At 36.7% G+C, this 18,816-nt stretch overlaps 1 protein-coding gene across 6 annotated transcripts in view; it reads left to right on the top strand.

The window, feature by feature from the left end:
- NALCN (sodium leak channel, non-selective) overlaps window positions 1-18,816 on the top strand; it is a 315,576-nt gene that overhangs the window by 128,086 nt on the left and 168,674 nt on the right. For all 6 annotated transcript variants that reach the window (XM_025441082.3, XM_025441086.3, XM_025441081.3 and 3 more), the window contains one exon: window positions 13,149-13,280. In XM_025441082.3, coding sequence (XP_025296867.1) covers window positions 13,149-13,280 — 132 coding nt within the window. The remainder of the gene's footprint in view (window positions 1-13,148; window positions 13,281-18,816) is intronic.

Here is an 18,816-nt window from a genome sequence, read left to right as displayed (position 1 = left end):
CTTACTGCTTTGATAAAATAGGTAATCCATGAAATACATTACAATATAACATTAGTTCACAAAGATAGTATAATAGTAAGTCATGCATAAATTTCAATTGTTTCAAAATAGTCTTTCCATAAATTTTATGTTTTCAAAATTTCAAAATTTTAAAACCACCAACTCAAAATAAATGGAGATTGGCTTGAATGCCTTTGTAAGTGAAGGGCATTTAAAAATCATCTCTGTCCTTGTTTCAGGTGACATTGCTTTGATTTGCTTACTTTCTTCATTGGTATTACTTCTTATATTTTTACTTTCTATTCTGTTTTCTGTATCCTAGTCTAATTTATTGGTACAAACATCTACATGTCTTTTCTGCCAACCATAAGAAATTAATTTATTAAAATAAGATTGACTGATGTGGCTTAATCTCCCTCTTACTGATAAACTAAATATGTGGTGGACTGATGTTTCTGTGATTCTGGGTATTTGATGTATTTTTCTCTCTCTGTATGTATTTATGCATGTATCTAAAAGATAAATATATGTGTATATGTAAATGTACTATGTATTTCTGCAGTGTAAAAATATATATGCATGTATATATGTATGTGTGTATATATACTTTTTTTACATTGCAGAAATAAATATTCCACTGAGCAGTGATAGGATCTGAGCAACAGGATGTTTTTTTTTTTTCATCATTTCCCTACATTGCTGCACACACACACACACACACACACACACATATTTTACCTCATTTCCAATGTTACAATCATAGTATCTCCACTTCCTCTTTGCATATATTGATTATGGAGCTATCAAATGAGTTAGGAAACTTAGAGGTCTTCTTACTCTTCTGCAGAATATTAGACACTATAGAGCCATTTGTAGAAGAAAAACTAGGCACCTTTGGTCTGCAACTAGAAACTCTACAAATTCCACTCTGTGTTCTGAGACACGAATTTTTAAGTGTAATCATAGCTATAATTATAACCATAACAAGAGTCCTATATAGACATGCAGGGAAAGGATTCAATTTGGCATCCTTAGGGTGGTCTTTTCTGGTTTCATAATAAATGAAAAGGCATATGCTCTTAAATTTAATTGCAAAACCACTAGTTCAGAGCAAGACTATCTAGGTTATGAGTGGTGAGGCCTATGGTAACATTTGTTAAAATGTTTAGTTGATTAACTTAGTGTAAACTTCATTAACTTAATTTTGCTAGGGTGTTTTTCATGTTTAGCCAGTTATTAATGAAATTCATACCACGTTTACTAAGGAAATCTATGCAATTCTTTATAAATTCATTCCTAAGCTAAGGACAAATAAATGAATCTCCTATACCCCTAAAACACCCCCTCTCTGCCTCGGCCCTGTCTAGAGTGTCTTTTTGCTTCTTTCTTTACTTCTCTGTGCACTGCTAATATGCTCTTCATTCTGGGGTCCCGCTCCTTCCTGCCATTGGTCCTTATTATGGGAACAAGATGGGTGGAAGTGACAAGAAAAAGCCTGAGAATAGGGATTAGCCAAGCCCAAGACCCGGTTTCCTTTTATTTTTGTGCTACAACTGCCTCCAGCACGTGGCTTCTGACCCCCTTCCCTCTCACCCTTGTCTCCCCAGCTACAGACACCTTTCCTTCACTCCATGAAGTAACACCCAGTACAGCATTGTTCCTGAGGGAGAATAAATCACCCTGTTGTAGTCTCTTTGAGAGTAGGCTCTGGAGACAGACATATTTCGGTTCTGCTATTTATTAGTATGATCGTGGGCATATTTCTGCAAAATAGGAATAGTGCCTCCTTCCTCTGCTGTGAGGAATAAGTGAGAATTTATGTCCTACTCAAGAATTGGTTGCAAAGAATGGATCTTATGCTCACAGGGAGCCTTTGCATCTAGTCAGATCTGCCAGGCAGCTCTGCCTTCTTTGTCTTTGTCTCTCTCTCTCTCTGGGAAGACACATAGTTTCTCATCTTGTTTGGTCTGTGCATCTATCTGTTTTTCTCCTTGAAGACTGACCTTATTCTGTTTCTTGCACAGTGTACAAATGTGTCTGTTTGCAGCTGAGTTTTGTGACCTCTCATTCAAGAGCTCTAGAGACTCACCAAGAAAATATGCAAAGATGGGTTGGAAGCTGGGAGACTTTTGGTTTCCCAAAATGGGAGATAGGCCAGAGGCAGCTGATCATGGGAATGGAAAGGAAGCAGCCAGTCCACTTAAGCAAAGTATTCCTACAGGAGGAACCCAAAGTTATTTTCCCTTCTTGATGGCTTCTGAGTATTTTGCCTAGTCTCTGCCTACAAGAGCCACTCCTCAACACCCCTGTGAGCTTCATGGAACAGGTGGAGGAGGGACATAACTTTTTGGCCATATGAGTAGTGGGACTTGACTTCAGGAGTTATTATTCAGGGGTAGGTTTCCTATTAAACTTTTAAGTTTTGCAGGACTTGGGAAATCTTTTAAGGGCCCACAGACCATTATGGTCTGACCTGGAGTTCAAATCACTCTCCATAGGATAATTTCTTTGAAAAAACACCACCTTGTTTCCATATGTTTACAAGTGAATAGTTTGTAAATCAGAACCATTTCACAGGATAATATTCAGTCACTTCCTTGCATTAAAAATATTAGGAAGTAACGTAGGGACACAGATGGGAAGATTACCTATGTATCCACCATTAGAAATAATAACAGCTCCCATTTATGGACCTCTCCCTATGTGTCAGCCACACTGTGTGTTCGAGGTATTAAATGATTTCATGTTTATAGCAATGCCACAGATGTAGATGCTGCTGTGACCTCTGTGGAACACATGAGATGGAGACCCAGAGAACTTAAGTAATTGGTGAAGATCACACAGCTGGTTACTGACTGGGGACTTGACCCATGCAGTCTACCTCGTATTTTTTAACTACTTCATTTCCACAAGGTGTATCATCCTCCTATAAAAATATACCACAATTTGTTCGTCCATTTATTCATTCTCCTATTGATGGATGTCCACTGAGGCTGGTTTTTATTGTTTCACTCTTGCACAAATTCGAGGCCACTGCCTGTCCATGTCTTTTTGTGCACATATGTGAGAAGTATTTGAGCCTATGTAGTTCAGAGAGCACTTGTTGGAATAGAGAAACAACCTTAGACTTTCTGAGACATTGCATCATGGCTCCCCAGTTTCTAGTGCCACTTTTTACCCCTAGTGGCAACTTGTAAGAATTCTCAGTATTTAGCATCCTTGTCCACAGCTGTTACTATCAGACTTTTACACCTGATGGTGTGAAGATATCACATTAAATTTAGATCTCCCCGATTAGTCTGTGAACATTGAGCATTTTTTTTGTCTAGATTCATAGGCCACTTACATTTTCTGTAGATTGCTTATTCATTCCATAGATACACCCATTTATGTGTTGATTTTTTTTCAAACAATTTTCAGAAGTTCCATGCAGTTCTAAAGGGCAGATCACTTCTATCTGAGAAGACACTGAAGTATTAGAAAGATACTTCTAATGGCATCTGAATGCACGTTTTACACCTCTACCCTCTTAAGGCAATAGTGTGGTTCTGTTATGCGGTGTTACCGAAACTATCTAGAAAGTTTCTTCAATGTGTTCTTCATGTGCATCTCAGAAAAGTGAAAAGGTATAGTTGAGTCTTTTAACATCAACCAGCTACTTAGCTGTTTAAACTCTGTTTTAGCATAAGCAACAGCTTTACAAAGAGGTAACTCTAATGCATGGTAGAAAGTTCTGTTAAATTGGAACCTCGGTCCTCAGCTGCCACTGTGACAAGCAGTTTCTCTCCTGCCTCTCAGGTAGGAGTTTTCATCTCTTGACGATTGACAGATTTGGCTGCACAGTTGAGCCATCTTCCAAAACACACCCAGTGATTTATTACCGTGAAGAAAGTCACTGACAAGAAAATGAAAGTATGCATGAGACCTGGCATGCTCGAGCTCAGTTTTGCTCTGGTAACATCGTGTGCCTCCATCTGTAAAGAACAGAGATAATAGGCTCTTACCATAAGTAGGTCAAACGGTGGCAAAATTATTACTCTAGTGTTTTAATGCTCTTTGAGAAAATTTCCAATGAAGGCAAAGATTGGGGGAGGTGGACTGTGCGATATGTGTGTTTCAAGTGATAAAGTGACATCTGAGGCACTTTTCAGACATCTGTCTTCTTAATGAACCTTCTCAGAAACTGGCAAACAATCTCAAGAACTGATTGAACCCAAGAGACTGTAGCTTCCATCCACAACCAGGTCTCTGCTATGTTTGCAGACCAAGACAGCAAGATGGTATGGCTCAGCTGAGACTGACCCTGGAGTACCTGGGATGATTTGCTAAATCTCTCAGAGCCTTGGTTTGCTGACTTGAAAAATGGGGATAATAAAATCCCTCAGGGGTTTGTAAGGATTGGAAATGATGTACATAAAATGTCTAATGTGGTGTGTGGGATGCAGTGGTCACAAGGTCATAGAAATTACTGTCATTACTGTGAACACACTCCTCTAACTGTTCCCTGTCTCAGACTACTCTGTACACTTGTAGGGAGCCCAGGCTTATGCCTATATGTGGTCCTGTGACATCACAGCCTTGTTCCAGCCCTGTTTCTCCTTCTTAGGAGCATCTGTAAGAGTCCAACAGGCATGCGCCCACTTGTCATGAGCACAACGCCCCTCTCTTCTTGAAAACCAAACATACCTCTCCCTGACCCATTCCCTTGCAGAAACCAGGCTTTTCCAGCCTCTCCAGAAACTATGAGGCACCATCAGGTCCCCCCCAAAAACTGACTTGTCCACAATTCTGTCATGAATTCATTCTTTTTGGTTTCTTTGAATCAGAAAGATTCAAATCAGGTCAAACAAAACTGCCTCAATACAGTGATCTCTGACTCCTCAGCTCAGTTTGGTCACTTTCCTCCCTACTTCCAGTTGCTTCCATTATTGCTTTCACTTGATAAACACTTGGCAGATGTTTGGGGGATTATATCTAAGTGTACACATATACATGCTTTCATGTACAGAACTACACAATCTCACACACAGCAGCACAAATTCTTACCCTCCCGTTGTACAGGAGGAAAAGTTCTGGGGGATTAAAAGGAATAAATAGTATTCTATAAGAACCTGGAATGAGAATTAAGAATAGGAAGAATAAAATAGCTAAAGGCAAAGAGCATAAACAAAAGGTGTAAGAAGGTAGTTAAAAAGTTAATTGAAAGAGACCTGTTAACAGTCTTGAAACCAGTTAGGGCTAAATTAACTAAAGAGAGGAGCTGATTGTATAAATTTTCAATTATAAATATTACATATATATTTAAATATTCAACATGTTTGTATATATATATATAAATAGAATATATATGTATTTCAAATAATAATAATTTTTAGAATAGAGACCAGACATAAAAAATAAAAAAATAAGATAAAATTAATACTATTTTTGTTGATTAAATGGTTTTGTGTCTTTGATTTTTAAGCCTCTCTGGAAGAAAGAAATACTCAGAACATCTTAAAAGTCTTTGCGTTTCAGGTTATCCCAAACTAAATTCCTATATTGTTGCATATTTTCACCTTCCAGTTTGCATAAGTCTCATGACTCTTTGATATTAACATTTATATTAATCAGGAGACATTTACTAACTTATGCCAGGCATTTGTAATATAGTCTTTGGAGACAAATTTCCATCAGATATTTGTTACATTGTCACCTTTGGAAAAAATGAAGGATACTTTGCTTCTCTTCCAAATCTGATTTCTGAGGTTAAATATGCAGCCGTCCTTCAAGTCTCTAGCCATGGTTTGAAATCGCTAGGTATTTTTTTCTCAGCGTTCAGCACAATTAGTGTGGATGAAGGGTTTGGAGGAGCAGTGTGACCCCCACCATGCCCTACGGCTGACAACAGGTTTGCATAGAGTACAAAAATACTTGTCATTTCCTAGTTGGCATAGTTCTTGCATATTTTTTTTCAATCCCTCAAATTTGTTTTTCTCTCTTTCTTAAATAATTTAAGTATCTCAAAATGAATCTCCCACTTTGAGATACTCAAAAATTCTTGCTTAACTCTACATTCATCAAATGTAACAACCTCAGTCCTTTATTGTGTCAGATCTACAATTTGTTTAAAATGACTGCCATTTAACTTCATTTTTTAATTTATTTCCCTCTTTTTTTGTGATTTCCCTCTTGAATTAAAAAAAATGTTTTATGTTCACCTGCCCACCATTTAATACTAAAAATAAAAATAAACATATAGAAGTAAATCTGAAGTGATTCTACATATAGAAATTTTAATTAGCTTTGGGAATGTCAATTGAAGTGTCCAAAGACCTTAATATCATCATAGTTTAAGTGTTCCCTGTCTAGCAGCCTTGGTTTGGACCTTCCTGACTTTTCATTAAAGTACTCATGAAGACTAAGAAGAATTCACAATACTGATAACTCAGGTTAAGGAAACACCTTTTGTCAAAATCTGGTGAGACTAGCTTGTAACTCTATGACCTGTGGAGTGCTAGTGAGAATGTAGAAAATGTTAGCGCTTGCACTCTGGCATTTCACTTATAATTGACTGTAAGTCAGAATCAGAGGGCTGTGAGGAAGGGACGGTCACTAAAGGACGCTTATTGCTGGAATATGTACACTGGCCTCCTAAGGCAGTCATCACTCTGGGTCCTTTTGTGTCCAGGGATAAATGGTGCAGGTCCTTGGAATATGCAAATAGAAGATGATATTACTTAAAGGGCACCTGAGTGGCTCAGTCGGTTAAGCATCCTACTTGTGATTTTTGGCTCAGGGCATGATCTCAATTGTGAAATTGAGCCCCGCATTGGGCTCTGCATGGGGCACGGACCCTACTGGAGATTCTCTCTCTCCCCCTCTCTGTGCCCCTCCTCCTCCTCCCTCTAACAACAACAACAAAAAGATTATATTACATGAACTTCAATGTCCTAATTTTTTTTACATACTTTGCATTAATACACCTAAAAAATTAGCATCAAGAGTGAGAAGGTCTATGTGAGTGTCCTTGGCATTGTGGGGAATGATGGGTCTGTAAGTATCAGAATGAGATGAGATAGATATATATATATATTTCATCCAGGCTAGAGTAACAGGAAGATACCAGAGAGCTGGGACAGCTGGGTGTGGGGCAGTGGTGTGCTTGCAAAAGTTTAAAATGTTTAGTAACCATCTTGAAGTAGGAGAGTCCTGACTGGTAACATTTGCCAATTAACATGGCTTTCCCACTATGGCCAATCTCTAGTTAACAACATGACATTGAACATGAAGTTAGGGAGAGATGTACACATTAGCAGCTCCAGCACACCACAGATGGGGCCAACTGTGTTTCCCCACCACCTTCAATCAGAGAGATATGTGTCTGTGTGTGTGTGTGTGTAGTAAAATTTTTGATGATCTCATCTGAAGTACCTAGTTTCCAAGGTCACTAGAGAGGGGAAGAGAGAGAAATCTTGGAGAAGGCATGCCCTTTCTTAATTGCCCCTTTTAGAATGACACACCACTTCCATTTTCATTCCGGTGAGAAGAAACACTTAAAATTGTCCCATTTCAGTGCTTATAGGCTAAGCAATATCATTTTGCTCTGTGCCCAGGGTGAGAAAACAGGCTTGGTGGGTGTATTGGTTAAGCAACAAGTCACCCCTAAAACTTAACAGCTTATAAAACAGAGACTAATTTTTGCTCGTGAATTTGTGGCTCAGCAGCTAGTTGAGCTGGTCTCCACTGATCATGGCCGGGCTTGTCTTGTATGTGCAGTCAGCCAGCATCCTTAGCTAGCTCATCAGCTAGCCTCTCTGCTTCTGGGGCATGGCTGACTCTTGGGGTAAAAGGGATTACAGGGCCCATGGGCATCATGTGGCAAGCCTGCCTGGAATGTCAGTGTGATGGCTCCAGGAGCTTTAAGAAGTCTCAACCCACAACTATTTTCTGTGTCTCTGTTCACATTATCTCTGCTATTGTCTTGCTACCAAAACAAGTCACGTGGCTAAGTCCAGAGTCAGAGTGGAAGGGCATGTCACTAACCTCCTCTTCCTTCTTTCTACAATTTGTTTTCCATCTTTGGGAAGCCATCCAGCTTACTGCCCAGGAAAGAGAGCAGTCCAGTCAGGACTTGACCTATTCAAGGGTATCACAGAATCTCAGTACCTTTGAGGGAAACCACTTGTGGATTTCTTTCTCCCCTCTGGATCTCCAGGGGCAGGCAGATGGGAAAGGCAGAGTTTCCAAGGACATCTATTGGTTCTGTTTTCAGTCTTGATATAAATATATTTGCTTTTTTAACTCGATTCTCTATATCAGACAGCATTATTTTATATATTGATTGTAGAAGTAACGTATACCCAGATGTCTTCTAAATGCAGGAAATAAAAAATGCTCCAGTTACACATGAGAGATTTATTTTAGGTTTTACATACTTGGTCTTTTACATTATGTTCTTGTTCTGATGCTCATGGCTGCATATGCAAGATGGTTTCTGAGAATATCATCTTGTAATTGCATCATTCTCCAAATATGTTTATGTTGAGGTCTAATTAAAACACAGTTTTTAGTACATGGATGATACAATCTTCAGCGCATGAAACTTGTTTACCAAGGTAGGATATTTTATTCTCTCAATTAACAATTTAAAGAAAGATTTAATCTCTGAGCCGTACTATTCATTATCCTAATTTATCCTCATTGTGCCCTCCAAGGCCACAGTTTTGATTTGTTGGATGTTTGCCTGCAGAGTCTTCAGAATCTTTAAGGCACTATCTTAAAGGCAAAATTACTGAACCAATTAATAAAAATAGCTCATATAAAGCACTCAAGCTAAAAATAGGGTAGCATAGGATCTTCCCAAAAATCTATACACCCTCACGGTCCCTCTCAAGATTGGTTATCTCTTCCGTGTGATTTCTCCTGTTGTACCTCCTTACCTTCCTCACAAGCAACTGATGGTATCTCTACCTTTAAATGCTTAGAGTGTTCTCAAATATTGTAGTAATAATAATAATAAGAGTCCTGAGTGCAAGATGCCAGCTTTGGGCTAGACTCTTTATATTCATGTTGCAACCTAGAGGTGTAGGTGCTTTGACATCCCTTTCTCATATATGAAAACTGAGTGACAAGGAGGTTAAATCATGCACAGAGTCCATATTCGAATTCAGCTCAGCCTATCTTCAAAGTTGAGATTTTTTTTCCCACCCGGGAGATCTTACCCCCTCTGTAAAGAACAGATCATCTTCAGCTTTCAAATACAAGCTTCACAAACTTGTTCCCTCTATCTACTCACAAACACTTAATGAAGGAGCTGCTGTTCCCTTTTCTTTAATACATAGAATAGCATCAGACACATTTTGACTGCCTGTTAGAAGGCAAGAGAGCGCCTATTTTGGACTCAAAACTACTTTAGTTCGACTACTTCTTAACTCTTTCTAACTCTAAGTCCACTTGTCCTTACCTTGTCTTTTTTCCATATGTGAAAGGGGATAACAAAATATCTATCATGCAGGGTTGTTCATTAAATGAAATTTTTATATCAGCACGCAATATGCTTGGAATGAAACTTGTCACAAACCAAGCACTCAAATAGTAGCTCTTATTTTGATAATATGTCTTACTGTCAATTTAAATTGAGTGAGGATCCCTATCCATATTTGGTGTAGACTCCACAGTCTCTTGAGAACATTCCTTTCATGGTAGGACTCAGAAATAATATAAAGAAAAGGGACCTTTCTCGTTTTTTCTGCTTGAGGTAGGGCTCAGTATCATGCTGCAGACCCATTGTCTCATCACACATTCTGAAACAAAGTAAGATGCAAACCTTGGTTGTCCTAATGAGTTTACATTTGTAATTAGAAAATTTACAGAGACTCCTACTGGCATATCATGTTGGGTGGAACCCAAAAGGTAGAATTTTGTATTACTGAAGCTTGTATACAGTCAGGTTTCATAGGAGATGTTTTGAACTGATATATGTCAAAATCACAAATAATATTTGTATTAGATTCCTATTCAGCTGTAACACATTACCACAAACTTATTGACTTACAACAATACATTACATATAGTTCTGTAGGTCAGAACTCCAAAATGCGTTTCAGCTGGCTAAAATGAATATATCAGGAAGGCTGTATTACTTCTGGAGATATAGGGAAGAAACTATTTTCTTGCCTTTTCAAGATTCTAGACAGTACCTGCATTCCTAAACCTTATGAAAGAGTCTGGGGTGGTCTTCATAATCCTCCCCCCACCCAACAATGACTGAAAAGTCAACACATACTTTTGTCTTCATGAACCTAGTTTATCTGGGTTTTAATCTGGGAGAGTGGGGGAAGATAAGCATTAATTTTGTGATGATATATCCTAACATATTACCATAATATTCCAGTAGGTATTGTTCTAATCTGTTCAGTGATTATAGACTTTTAGAGTCATGAAATTGTGAATTTCTGAAAAAATTTGTAGGTCACCCAGTTTAAACTACCATTCAAGGAGTATCCACTACAACATAGCCTCTCACACTTTAATATGCACATTAATTTATCAGTGACCTTGTTAAAAATGCAGATTCTGATTCAGTAGGTCTCAGGGATAGGGCCTGAGAACCTGCATTTCTAATATATTCCCAGGAAACTCCTGATTCAGGGACCACACTTTGAGTAGTAAGTCTCCTGATCATTCCTGACAGATACTGCCACCTTGGAGATGGTTCTGCTATAGTCTTTTATTTGTATTTTGGTAATTCCCACTGTCAAATACAATTGTTATTTCTTGGATCAAAGCCAAACTAAAAATATATGTAAAACTTGTCTGATTTTTTTAAAGATACAAACCAAAGTAACATTGCAATTGAAGGGAACCTTAAAAAGTTGAATATGTATGCAAGATTCAGAGTTTTATATTATATATAGAAATATATACATATGTGTATAAAATATATATATATACATGCATATGTGTGTTTATAGGTATATATATATCCACATCCATGTTAAATAATTCTGAAAAATCTCAAGTTATATAGTATTTTATGGAACTGACTCAACTTTAACATTTCCCTTTACATTAATTCTTATAAGAAAATAAAAAATTAAAGGGTATAAATTTGTAATGTCCTACAGATAAGCATGGGTCTAAATGTAACATTTTTAGCCCTCCACATTAAAGAAACTGACAGCCAGCCAACATCACTTGGATTGAGTTGAGCTGAAGTAGACCATGTCACCAGCTCTCACTTCAAAGCTAGAGTTCTAGGTCTCATATTCAGATTTAGCTACTACACATACTGATCACCTTAATTCTTATTTGATATTTGAAAGTTATTACTTTGGATAAAGTCAGCTAAGAAATGGTGATTATAGTGTATCAAAATCCATTGTAAGTGATTATTTTAATGACTCTGTACCAACAGGGACACATAGACATCCAGACAAAAAACAACCTAATTATAATGACAGCACCAAAGTGAAGCTGTGACAGTTACAAAACCAATTTAAAAGTTTTTTGACAGCCATGGCTAAAAGCTTTGTTTGGATCTTTCAGTAATAACAGTTTACTTAAGACACAAATCCACAGCCAAGGAAAATAGAGAGAGTTGTGGTTTTTCTGTCATGCAGATAAAGTAGAAAGCATTTGAAATGTTTTTAATAGAACATTATGTGGAAAAGAGTATAGAAAAGGAATAATCATTATGGAATGTAACTCTCACAATTCAAGAATGACCAAATAACAATAAAAATTCTAATAAGTATAGAAACTTGCCAACTGATTTGCTTATCTGTGTTATGAAGGTCAGTGGTTCCTGCACACAAATTGATTTGCATTTAAATATGTTGATTGGCAGTCCTGGAATTTGATTTTGTATTACCTATAAAATAAGGTCAAAGGCACGTAAATGTAATACCTCCATAGCCACAGTGACACAGAACCTTACTAAATATTTGCTTTTCCAATAGCTCTGACATCTCCCAAATTATTAGATCTTATCACTTTTATTTATCTCCCTTGGTTCTGGACTCAGTCAGATATACAACATAATTAATTCTTTGACCTTGGGCAATTAATTTCCCCTTCCTGGACAGAAAAAAATATGCCCGATCACAAAATTGCATTTATTTTTATTGCAATTGCAATCTTTATAGAACACTTATAATATGCAAGCACTGTTCTACACATTTTACAAAAATTGACTCATTTAAAATGATGACACCTTTGGAGTGGCCATTGTTATCTCTACTTTACTGATGAGAAAACGGAGGCTCACAGAGGCTTAGCTAACTTTCCCAGGACTGCAGAATCTGTATGTGTTGGAATCTCTACTCCGTGCAATTTGGCTCTGAGCCCACATCCTTAATAAGTGCCGAGTACTGAGGGCCATGTGCAGTTACATGCGTAGATGCATATGACAGCAGCTCAGAAGAGGCAACCCTGTTTCTCTTTTCCCATCCCCAGGTTCTGCTTTAGTCAGGTGCTTTTCACTGCAAAAATTGAAGAATTCTCAGGTCAGATCAACTGTGAGGATGGGTGCTCCTATGTGCCGAGAAGAAAAAAGGCCTCAACATGTGATGGTGCTAGTCTCTGGGCAGTTAGCACCAAGGGATGTGATTTCGTGGTTTGTTGTTATGTGCTCAGGTCCTTTCAGTAGGTTAGCTTCTCTCTCCTTTTTTTGCTGCCCAAGGCCTTCAGCCTGTACTCTCTCTCCTTTTATACATTGTATACCCCACCATGGGTGGTGGATCCCAGAATGGACTTTAAACAGACTTGGATCTGGAGCCTCCTTCTATTGTGTCCTTGCTGTGTGATCTTGGACAAATGACTTAATCTCTGAACTCACTGGAAAAAGTGAGCAATACATCCTGCTGTGTAGAGCTATGGTGAAGATTAAAAAAGATAAATAAATAACATACTTAAAGTATGGCCTGGAACATCATAAGCATTGAATACATGTCAGCAATCACAATAATAGTCAATTTTTGGATGGTTGATTATTTCACCCCAGAGTAGGCAGTAGTGTTGGGGTTAAATTGCAACTCCACCTGCAATATTTGTGTGACAGTGGGAAGGTTATTTTACTTCGCAGAGCCTCAGTTTTCATCTCCATAAAATGGGGGTAATTTCCCACAGTGGCTTTTGTTAAGAGTCTATCTGTTTTGCCTCCTCAGCAAATGATGCGGTCATCAGTTTTCCACATGTTCATTCTGAGCATGGTGACTGTGGATGTGATAGTGGCTGCAAGCAACTACCACAAAGGAGAAAGCTTCAGAAGGCAGTACGATGAGTTCTATCTTGCAGAGGTAAGCAGCCCACTCAGATGCAGATCACCATTCAAGGTAGAGGTGAACCTCAGATGGGGCCTTTTGTAAACATGAAAATTGATATCAATTGCTTAATTACCTGACTTTGACTGAAGCTGATTCATTATCTACTTCTGAAGTGTTTCTTTGGCCACTGTGTTGCCTGCTTCATTTTCGTAACTCTCAGACTGAGTGACTTCCCCACCATGTCATGTTGCCAAGGTAACCCCCACCCCCAGCCCCTGCTCTTACTCTTTTGAGCTTGTTATTTTCCTATCCACCTCACATTTTCTCTCCTTTCTCAAGTTGTGTTTAGTCTGTTTCCTGCTAAGGATGAGCAAGCACAGATTCAGAAGATTGTAAATAAGGAAGTCATCTCAGTAATACCAAGGAGAGGGCAGGAAGGAAATTGAAACAGATAACACAATAATTTCTGTACTAGAAACTGAGGTGTGACCACCTACACTAAAGATACCAAGTCAGGAGCAGGTAGGTTTAGTGATTAAACAAGCATCTTCTAGCACCCTACATACCATACTAGAGTTTGGGAATAGTACTTCTTATCAATTGACTCGTTTTGTTAATAGTTGATTCTTAAATATTTTTAAAAGATTTTAATTACTCATGAGAGACACAGAGAGATAGGCAGATATAGACAGAGGGAGAAACAGACTCCCTCCCGATGCAGGACCCTGGGATCATGCCCTGAGCCAGAGGCAGATGCTCAACCACTGAGCTACCCAGGTATCCCTGATTCTTAAATAATTTAATGACATCTAGAGACCACTTTTTTAATTGTGAAAAATTATTTCTAAAATACAGCTCAGAATTCACTGGTGACATTTTTATGGAAAAGCTTATTTACATATAACTCTTTAGAAACCCATTTTTCTTTTAAGTGAGGTAAGCATATATAGCTGAAGGACACTTTAAGAAACGCAAAATATGAAAAAACAAACTTAAAAAACAGAAAAACAGTAATTTGACTATTTTTATTATAAAAGCATCTTCCATGTAAAAAATCCAATTTGCCATATAGTTGAGTTCTCTAAGATATCCAGAATTCCTCCAGTACATTTAAAAATGGATTTGGTTCATAAAAATTCAATCCACCCACACATAAACTTTTTAGAAAAAGAACTGATGGGATATACCTATTGAATGTTAACAAGAAAGTTTTAAGGAGTCACTTATGAATTCCCCTCTTCATAGAAGTTTGTTGCCTGTAACAAAATATCAATTATATTAAACGTTTACCGTGATTTGATGCTGCCTAATTGCTACGTGGTATGTGGAGCTTACAGTTTAGCAAGAAATACAGATAGTAAACAATAAGTGTTTTATGCTGTGGGGTACCAATGACTGGAGCTCATGAAGAAATTATATCCAGCCTGACACTTGAAAAATGGGTATAATTTTGCTGCAGATCTAGCACACAAAGATTAGATTGTCATTAAAAACACAGGGAAACATGGACCAATAATGATATTTGCAGGTGAATTTCTAATGCTTGCATAATGGGATGGCAGCCACAGGGAGAGTCAGGTGAGAGGACATCTAACCCTGATGGAATATACCTCAAAGGAGTGTTGAGGAGCAATGGGTAGGGCATCTCTTCCTCATCCATGTGCTATCCTACATGGGCCATATAGGAAACTGGAGCATGAGCATCATCTTCTGGAAAGGACTGTGGTGGAAGCCATACATTTGGAACAGAAGCAGCTGAGGCAAGGATTTAGGAGGAAGATTAAGTGAATAGGAATAAGAGAATGTAGAAGAAATTACTTAACATGGAACCAGACTCAAGATTAGTTAAAGGCTCTGGGTGGAGAGAGATAGGAAGATACATAAGGCAGAAGAATTATAGTATTAGGACCAGAGGTTAAAGGGTTGATAACAAAATGCCTGGAAATCAGAACAGAAATGGCTATTGGTGATTGGGATTATGCTAATCTCTCTGGAGTGAGTTGTATCTGCTGGTGAAGGAGTCCTGGATATTGGAGATTACATTAACATTTCTTCTGTAGCCCTGCCCAAGGTGGGAACTCAGTGATACTAAATCAGTCCTGTAGAATAAACACAGGGCCATCCACTGGGAACACAGAAAACAGAATCCTCTGGCAAATTTCACCTAATTTTTTCACATATAAAATTGATCTCTTTCTTACTGTGTTTATGTATGTTACCTAACTTATGATCATGCAATGCCAACAAAATTTCAAATAATTTAATACTATAGAGTTCGCTGATACTCTAAATGCCTTAGGAGAATCCAGGTGTAGTTGATAAATCCTTATCATTTGCTTTTTGTGTATAGTATTAAACAATTAAAAAAATAAAGCAAAAAGCCAACCAGACAGGATTCTACAGCAGAATCTAACATTTGTTATGTGTCTACAAATCATTGCTCCTTCCCAAACACTGAAAATAAATTTGATTTTAGTAAAATAAGTAGCGATAATTTCTTCACTTTCAAAACCATGTGGACATTGCTTTATTCTTGAACTACTGAAGCATTCAGAATTCATTTCACTTCTACTGACTGATTTTGAGTATCTGAGCTTCCCAAAGCACATTTGGCCCTTATGCAATAGCATTATCACTGCTCTATATCAGAAACTTGTAAATGAATCCAGGTAATTTGTTCCAAATGAGTATTCTTAAGTTATTCTAATCACACTTACTCTTTTATAAAATACTCTCTTTTTTAAAAGTTTACAAGGACATTTTGAGCTTTAAGTCAGGGTCAACAAACTTTTTCTTGGAGAACCAGATTAACAAACATTGTTGGCTTTTCAGGCCACAGGCTTTTTGTCTCAACTACTCAACTCTACCACTGTTGTACAAAAATGAGTGTGGGCTGAGAATGATGGTGTTCCAATAATACTGTATTTACAAAAATAAGCAGTGGGCTCAACCTTGGGTTAAACTATAGAAACAGAGAGTATGTCAACTAACATCTTTATATGTTAAATTCAAATATACTAATACTAAACAATAATAGCTGCCATTTGGGGGAGATTCTATTATGTTGCAAGTACTTTTAAAGGATTTCATTATCCCATTTAATTCTTAAAATAACTGTAATAACAAATTCAAGTGTATGGGCTATAATGATTCAATATTTAAGGCAATAGCATAATACAATATTTTAGTAACTTTATTTTAAAAATAGATCACAAATAGCCCTGAGCTTTCAGAGAAGTAATTTCTTGAGTTCCCGCATATTCCAGGATAATTTCAAAAATTCAGAATAAACCACTCTACCCATTAGAATCAACTTGCAGTCTAAAACACATCCTTTAAGCATAAATTAAGCTGCTTAGCTTCTGTTGTATAAGGAGACCAGTTTTGCTTCTCTGGACGAACCTAAATTTAAAATTAGTAAGAAAAAGGAAAAACATTTCTTTGCTTTTTTAGGTTATGTATAAACATAAAAAGGTAAATTTACTTTCTTTTTAAAGAATTTTTAATTCTGATCTTAGATAATACATTAATATTATACATAAAATCAATTTTATAATGAACATAATTATATGTTAAAATAGATACTCTCATTTTCTTAGTAATAAAACTTGAACAGTACTTTTCTACCATTATATAAAAATATATAAATATATAAGTGTATCCCCATAAGACTGTATGTTTAACAGAAACTTATCAGCACAGTGTTATGCACAGAAGATTAACAATTTCAACAAAATTCCTCTTTTAAGAAAGTCACGAATTGATGGGAGAGCTAGCACAATGAAGCAAGCAATGAAGAACAGCATTTCTGGTGAAGAGAGAGGTTTACCTTTTTTAGGATGTCTCTTCGGTTTCCTGTTTTTCTATGACAGCTGTGTGTTTGAAGCAGAAAGGCCTTTGTAAAGTCTGGACTGTTTGCCATCTTTCAGAAAGTCATCTTTTCTAGAAAAGTAGTTTCTGTGTCCCTCTGAAGACATTTGGCTTTATGATATTTGCTAAAATGAAATTAAATGAAAGACCCGTTTATTTTACTTCCAACAAAATCTGACACCTATATTTCACCTCATTATCACAAGAAACGACCAAATTAAGACAGTGACTCATTTACCATAGCAGCAATCTTTCATATTATCATTAAGTTTAATATCATTTTTGGAAATTTTTCATTAAATAAGTTTTTTCTGACAATAACATTTTTAGTCCTTTCTTCTAAAGGACTTGGACAGTACCGTGTTATGTGAAAAATCATATAATAATGACATTTTCAACTATTCAGTGATCCATTTCAAAAGTTTGCTGTTAATGTAGAATATGGACAGTACAGTATAGATAAAGAACAAGTGATTTACAGACACCTCTAGAGTGGTTCAGATAGTCATTTACTTTGGTGTAATTTAATCTGAATTTCATTTAGGAAAATAGGGTTACCTGAATTAGATTTCTTGTGACTTTTGTACTATGATCTTCTTTTGTGACAAATATGCATTCATTTTCTCATAATATCCATTGTGTTTCTTGGCAAATATGAGATAGAGACCACAACACAAATCTTGGATTATACATTTCAAATATCTTTCCTACATTTGGGCAGCACTTCTACCATTTTATCTTCTCAGACCTGCATGGCACAATCAGCTCATTTATAATTTGTCACCTATAAATGTTCATACATTATTCATTGATTTAAAAGGGCAGAACGATTTCTATTGTTATATTTACATTATGCATGTCATTTTCCATTTGGTTATTTTTCTCCTTAGTGTCAGAAATTTGGCAATCATCTTACTGTTTTACCTGTTCACATCACAAATCCAATTGCAAGTTCTTTTAGAAAACAAGCATTTTAAATTAATTTCTCATGCTTTGCACTCTAAAAAATTATTTTCACGAGTGATGCGCTTTTCTGGAAACAAATATAAAACTGTTTTTTGGAATACCTCCTTTAATTTTTAGATATATATTCCATTATTGGTAATTTTCTTGAGGACAAGAGAGTACGTTATGGTATATATTAAATGACATAAGTATTATTATAAAATTAAAAATGTGGAAAAGAAATAATAGAATATAGTGCTTGAAGAACTCCTATAGCCTGCATTCCTGAAAATATTTAACTTTGCTATGGTGACATTAAACCAGATACATCTATAAAGTATGCATTTTCAACAGGGAGTAAAACACCTATAAAGGGGTAAAAATTGGTTCTTAGGGAGGCAAAAAAAAAATCTTACTATTTCAAGATTTTTTGCCTCCTTAAGAACCAATTTTTGCTCTATTTATAGAGTAGAAATAGATATGTGAAGTATATAAACAGATATATAAAATATCTTTGGTATTAAGATTCCATATGGCATGGTGTTAGGAACAAAATATCTAAAAAGACTCCTGGTTGGGAAGGAGGGGGTGATCTAAAAAAAAAAAAAAAAAAAAGATTGGAAAACACTGATAGGAAAATTTTTTTAATAAATTTCTTTTTTTATTGGTGTTCAATTTACCAACATACAGAATAACACCCAGTGCTCATCCCATCAAGTGCCCCCCTCAGTGCCCGTCACCCATTCACCCCCAC

The sequence above is a fragment of the Canis lupus genome, chromosome 22 (genome assembly GCF_003254725.2).
Source record: "Canis lupus dingo isolate Sandy chromosome 22, ASM325472v2, whole genome shotgun sequence".
NCBI classification, from domain to species: Eukaryota; Metazoa; Chordata; class Mammalia; order Carnivora; family Canidae; genus Canis; species Canis lupus.
Note: the sequence above shows the minus strand (reverse complement) of the source record. Positions and strands in the feature narration are given on the sequence as shown.